Source organism: Mus caroli, chromosome 13 (assembly GCF_900094665.2).
Source record: "Mus caroli chromosome 13, CAROLI_EIJ_v1.1, whole genome shotgun sequence".
NCBI lineage: Eukaryota > Metazoa > Chordata > Mammalia > Rodentia > Muridae > Mus > Mus caroli.
The window spans coordinates 107,397,048-107,403,313 of record NC_034582.1 but is presented as its reverse complement, the minus strand read 5'-3'; the positions used below and the strand labels follow the sequence as shown (position 1 = coordinate 107,403,313).

Sequence of the window (6,266 nt, the reverse complement as noted above, 5' to 3'; positions counted from 1 at the left end):
TGGGAGTCAGGAATTCCCCTACAAGATGTGGTAATGCATTTCACAGCCTAACTTACTTCAGATCCTCCCGACCCAGGCTGCAGAACAAGGGAAGACAGAGAATCAGTATTACAAACAAGACGTATCCTCCCCCCAGACACTGAATTGAGGATTCCCAAGGGAGTATACTCCCAGCTCCACCACCCCACACATGCCCTCTCATGTTGGTTTGCTATATTAGCTCCGGTTAATGAAAACGCCTTCTAACACTGAATCAAGCCAGCTCGAATACTACATCTTCCACTTGAGTCTGAGTCTGCAATCTGGACAGGAAAGAGCACCCATTTGCTTCAAAAATCTTGTATTCTGTCCACACTTGCTTGGGAAGGTCTGAGATGATAGGGTGGCTGGCAAACTCAGAAAGAAGTGTGTCAAACTCGCTGAGCTTCAGTATTGCGTGTCAGGATAAGATGATGCTCGGAAGAAACACGAGCAGGAGTTTGAATCTTTCTTATCATAGAACTTCTCCCTTTTTTATTTCTCTTCTTTTACCCATCTATTTTTAATGTTCACTTTCCCATATCCATCCTTAAAGAATGACATATGAATGTACAGGGAGTCCATTAAGACCACAGATAGCCTAGGGGCATTGAAACCATTGGAAGAACAGTTGATTGCGGTCAACTTGCAGCAAGTGGCTTTCAGGACAGATGTTGGAGATGGTCCTTTGATTGAAGGATGACACATTCCATCCCTGCTCCAAGCTCCTCACTCCCTTGAAGGAATGGCTGCTAGGACAGAAAACCTTGCTCAAGTAGAACCAACTGGAAAAGACACTGGGCTTCTTTCTCTTTTAAGGTTCTTACAATAACTTCAAAAGACACACATATCAATCATTTGCTTTGGTTCAAGCAGCAGAACTTATTTTGAAGACTTAAACAGGCGACACAAAGTAAGCAGAAATCTGGAGCTTTCAAATGCTACGGCTGAAAAAAGTCAGTCTGGAAACGCCTGTTCTACTCAGCATTTATTTTCATTGCAAGACAGTGGAAATCATATAAATTGTGAATAGGGCAAGTTCTTGTTGCCTAGCAAATGCCCATGTGAGCCTGTCAACTTTTAAGTCTGGATAGAGTAAATCTCCATAGAAAGACAGGGCGATATGGCAGTTATCCAGCAACCAATACTGTAAACTATGGTAGATACAAAGTCTTATATAAATTAATTGCCAGTATAAAAAGAGGCAACCGCTTTAGCTAAGAAGGTACAAAAATGGGTCACTTCCATAAATATAACAAGATGCTAACTGAGGAAATACACAACAGACTGTTTTCCTATATCTTTGAATATGCAAACCAAGACACCTGTGGCACCTCACACAAAAGTAAGAACAAGACGCATGTCCCCGCCCCTTTCCCTCCTCCCCTCCCCCACCTGGGTTTCCCAAACACAGCAAATTCTAGGGTTACAGAGTCCAGGATGCCAAGAAGAAGCAGTAAGACAGCGGAGCTGCGACCTGCTAGACAAAGAAAGAGCCTTATTGACAGTTGTAAAGCATCAGGCGTCAGACAGAAACTTGTCAAAAACAGCTGTTGTTGGGTACTGATTGATAATGTTTTCATTCTGACGGCTGCGACGCCTCAGACAGTCTCGGGGGCTGTGGAGAAGCCCATCACTGGCGCACATGAACACACACAGACAACGGGAAGTCATTTAACAGATGGCAAGGAGCGTTCGGCCACAAGATCCTCAAAAGACAACATTCTGCATTTAATGAACTTGCAGGGAGAGCAAAGCCCGGAAAAAAATCATTCATTTATTTATTTTCATGGAAGATGAGCATGGGAAGATAAAATAAAAACAGGAATTGTGTAACTGCTCATGTGGATTAAAGGTTTGTGCTGCCTGTGGATCATCGTCACACAGTTTTAAAAATATTCAAGGATACTTTAGACAAAATGAATTATCATGGGTCCTTCGCTGGTCCATGCTATATATATATATATATATATATATATATATATATATATATGCTTAAAGAAGTGTGGGGTCTTTTTTATTAAAATCAATTTACAAGATGAAATCACAAATACTGCATTTGAGCACTGTGCAGGGTTCTGAGGACTCTCCTCTGGAGAGTCACAAGGTTTCCTGTCACCCTGTGATAAATATGGCATTACGTCTGTGGCATCTGGGTATCAGTCTATACTACCTAAAAATGACAGACATGTGTTTTTATTGCTTGGGCTTAGGGAGCAGTTTTCTATCATTTGGCCACTTAGTATTTTAATGAGTGGTCAAGCGTCTACAAGATATTCCAAAGGATATTTCATCTATGAACCTGAATATTCATAGATTAATCCTGATTTTAAAAAGGTCAAAGGTGCTAAATCTTACTAAAACTGTACATTTTACTCTAGGCAATTTTATCATTTAAATTAAGTGGAAAAAAATTAGTTTCAGACTGAGTTTATTTATCTGCTGTAGCCCAGCATACTCTAAGGGCACATTGACACCCCTGAAAATAGAGGTTTATAATAAAAGTACTGACAGACCTTTAACAACTCAATGAGCACACTCCCCTAAGTGACATTACCCTTTGATGAATAAATAACGGGGTTCCTTTTTGAGCTTCATCAAACCCATGCCAGCTTAAGTCCTAACCGTGAATTAGACTTTGGCTGCTATGTTTATTATTTGAAAAGCCATTTTCCAGATTTCATTCAAACATTTCTGATTTCTAGGAAAGGCCAATGCTTATGTTGCAGCTTGGTTTTATGCAGACCAATGACGCTAAAAAATATTTGAGAAGTTCAGATTCAAATCAGTGATGCCTGTTCTTGCCTAAATTGGTTCCTACTCCCTTAGCTAGGATGCCCCCCTCCTAAGGCAGGCGACACGGTTGCAGGCAGGATCAAGCAATTCTTCCAGGTCTACTTTCTAGAGTTTTTCAGAGCCAGAGAAGATGATGGGGTGAAGTTTTGGGCTGCCATTTTTCACTCAGCCTACAAAGTCAATATCCTCACACACACAAGAAAATAATATGAAAACCAGATGAGATAAAATAAAATGTAAAAAAACTCCAACCCCTAAGAGATCACGGAAATATCAATGGCGTATACATCGTGTGGAGTCTCAGATCGAATCCTCCGATCCCAAGTCCAGAAAAGTTAATGAAGCCACATGAGCCTTTCTGAGGTCTTCAGAACGGGTCTCATTTCTCTGAGTTCCATCCATGTTAGCACAAAGCAGAGAAAAGATTCTTAGACCAACAGGAAGAAGAGACATGCGGTGAAGATAATTAGTGGTAACCAGAGAATCAATTCTCTCTCAGTAGTGTGTACTTGACGTTAATGCCGATGATAATCCACCTGACTTATCAGAATAGTCACGTTAACAGAGAGATGAAAGTCTGAAATAGCTAGAGGCAAGTAGATACCGAAGCCGGGCCAGTCTCGATACCAACATGGAATCAGGATGGGGAACGAACACGGTGGGTTCAAGGCTTTCCCGGAACTTCTGTGTCAGGTCTCACATTCTCATTGCCTCGTGGTCTTTTTCTTCTAACAAGTTTATGAGCTGGGAGAAGCTGTCCTTCAGTGTGTCCACATCATCCAGAGAGCAGGGCTGTAGAATCCAGCGCTTTCCACGTGCCAGTGGTTCAAGTTCAAAATACTTTTTGATCTGAAGAGAAAAGGAGAGATGTGTTAACAGCTACATCAGAACCTTTTTCCTATCAAGATGCTAAGCGGTGAAAGGGGCGGGGTTGTTGTGTATTAAGTGGAATTTATATGCACTGCCGGGCATGGCTGAGACTCTCAGTCTGTAGCCGGCTTTAAGGGGGTTATATGGTGTAACCTGGTGTAACCTGGTGTGACCTGGTGTAACCTGGTGTAACCTGGTGTAACCGTTTTCTTTAGCTGCTGTGGGTGACCTGCCTGCGAGCCACCATTCCAAACTTTACACTCAACCACATGGGAGTTCTTACGAAGTCTGAGAAAGAATTACAGGTACCATGGTGCAACAATGAGAACACCTCACAGATTCCATTCACTCTAACCACTGCTAGCAACCTAGCGCTTGCCATCTCAAACTGCTGAAAAAGTATGGATCCTATAAACCTCTTTTATTTTATTTTATTTTTTGGATCCTATAAACCTCTTAAGACAGTTGTCTGGAGTAGGAAGCACATAAACAAACAAACAAACAAACAAACAACAGCAACAAACCCCCAAAAAACTAAAACCCGAAATCAAAACAAAACTAATAAAACCTCACTGTCAGGGACCTTGTATTCTCTTACATTTCCCTTGCATTTCTAGTGGACATTTCTGAGGGCGAGGAAGGGATCTTCTGGAAGAAGGCATGGGAGCTACAGGTACAGATGCTCAAGCATACACAGACCCACTTACACAAAGTCATGGGGTTGCACAATTGCACAGCATTTCTCGGGTCTGCTCCCACCTCTTTTGGTCCTGGACTTGCTGGGCATGGAAGATCCAACCCCCGAGTGAATCAGTTTTACACTACCAGGGTTCATAAAAACACTTGTGCTCTGCTCTGAAGGGATAGAGTAAGGTAAGGAGTTCTTTCAGCAACTCACTCATTCACACACAGTAGGCTGAAGTAAAACTTTGTCCTTATCACTAAGCAAGGTTTCTAGAAAACCTCTTACTACTCCCAAATGTTTTGTGCCGCCATCAAAAAGACCAGCCAACTGTTACCAGCAGAAACACCTGTCCAGGCCAGCTCTCAAGAGCAAGGAGATAGATCCAAGACTATAAAGATCTTTGTCCATGGTATTTGTCTTTTGTTTGTTTTTGCTATTTGAAACGGGGTCTCACTATCCCTGACTGGTCTGGAACTCCTGAAACTTGTAGCCAATCCTCCTGCCTCTGACCCAAAAGTACTGGAATTACAGGTGTGTGCCGCCATGTTTGACTAAAAACGACCAAATGTGGTATACTAATTTAGAAATGAAAATAAAGCTGAGGGGTCCATTTAAAAGTTGCACAGAGTCAAGATGGGCGGCGGTGTGGTACACACCTTTAATCTTGGCACTTGGAAGTCTGAAGCAGATGCATCTGCACTGACGCCAGACTGTTCTACACAGTGAGTCTCAGGCCAGCCGGGAAGACACAGTGAGACCCTGGCTCAAAAGGAAAAGCCAACCAAAATAAAACAAAACAAAACAAAACAAAAAAACCCCACAACCTAACCCAACCCAACCCAATCCAACCAAACCAAATCCAACCCAACTCAACTAAACCAAACCAAACCAAACTCAATCCAACTAAACCAAACTAAATCAAACCCAGCCCAACTAAACCAAACTAAACCAAACCAAACCAAACCAAACCAAACCAAACCAAACCAAGCCAAACCAAACCAAACCACACAGGCTAATCCTTACAGCAGAATTCCAGCTAATGTGACGACAATGAAGAGGTTAATGATCTCCACGTAACTGTTCACCTTTCAGATTTCTGACAGACATAAAATCTAGTGAGTTCTAGCTTGTTTATCACACAGGCACACTTGGAAGAGAGCAAAGATGGCTAAAGGAAGGTTTCACTGAATCCTAAAATGAAGGAAACAGAAGCCACGAAGACAGGGTCGTCACCAGACAGAGGAACCCAGTGGCGATAATCTGACAAATACTGCAGAGTAACTTGAGATTTTCGGCACTGTAACCTAAGTGGGCACCTAATTGGGCCACAGTCACCCAGCTGGCATTTGAAGGATTCCATACACTTTACAATATAAGTCTTAAAACAAGATTCAGATCCTTAGATGCTGGCAAACCTCGAGTTTCTCTGCTGCCAGAACACAGCTTTGCACCATTAGAGTTTCGAGTTCTTAACACGATGCCTGAGAGACTATCTAATCCTAAATGCCTTCAGAATAAATTTCAATTTTGTTTTCTTATCCTAACACGACTTCGGGTTATTACAATAACCCAGAGTTACTACAATAAAACTTACTGTCATGTTAGCTTATTATCAGCATGTTTTTATTTTTATGTTGATGATCATTTTAAAGAACAGTGTTCAAGTTTGACTAACACGAATGATGACTTTACATCCGAGTTTCCTTTAGAATGCAAAGAAGTGCCCCCAGGATAGGGGGAATCGCCATTCAAGATTGTTTTCTTATTAAGAGACAAGTTCTAAATATGAACCTAAGTCTTTTGAAACACTTTCCTGCTGCGTACATGTCACGGTCAGTTGGGAAGTGCTACAAGGAGGAGTGACATCAGAACGCAGCTGCCTGGCAACCTGTGGTCA

The 6,266-nt window shown here is 41.9% G+C and overlaps 1 protein-coding gene across 2 annotated transcripts in view; it reads right to left on the bottom strand.

The window, feature by feature from the left end:
* Positions 1 to 1,846: 1,846 nt before the first annotated feature.
* Arl15 (ADP ribosylation factor like GTPase 15) overlaps positions 1,847 to 6,266 on the bottom strand; it is a 361,821-nt gene continuing 357,401 nt past the window's right edge. For both annotated transcript variants that reach the window (XM_021180362.2, XM_029468255.1), the window contains exon 5: positions 1,847 to 3,663. In XM_021180362.2, the coding sequence (XP_021036021.1) occupies positions 3,511 to 3,663 (153 nt within the window). In that variant the 3' untranslated portion in view covers positions 1,847 to 3,510. The remainder of the gene's footprint in view (positions 3,664 to 6,266) is intronic.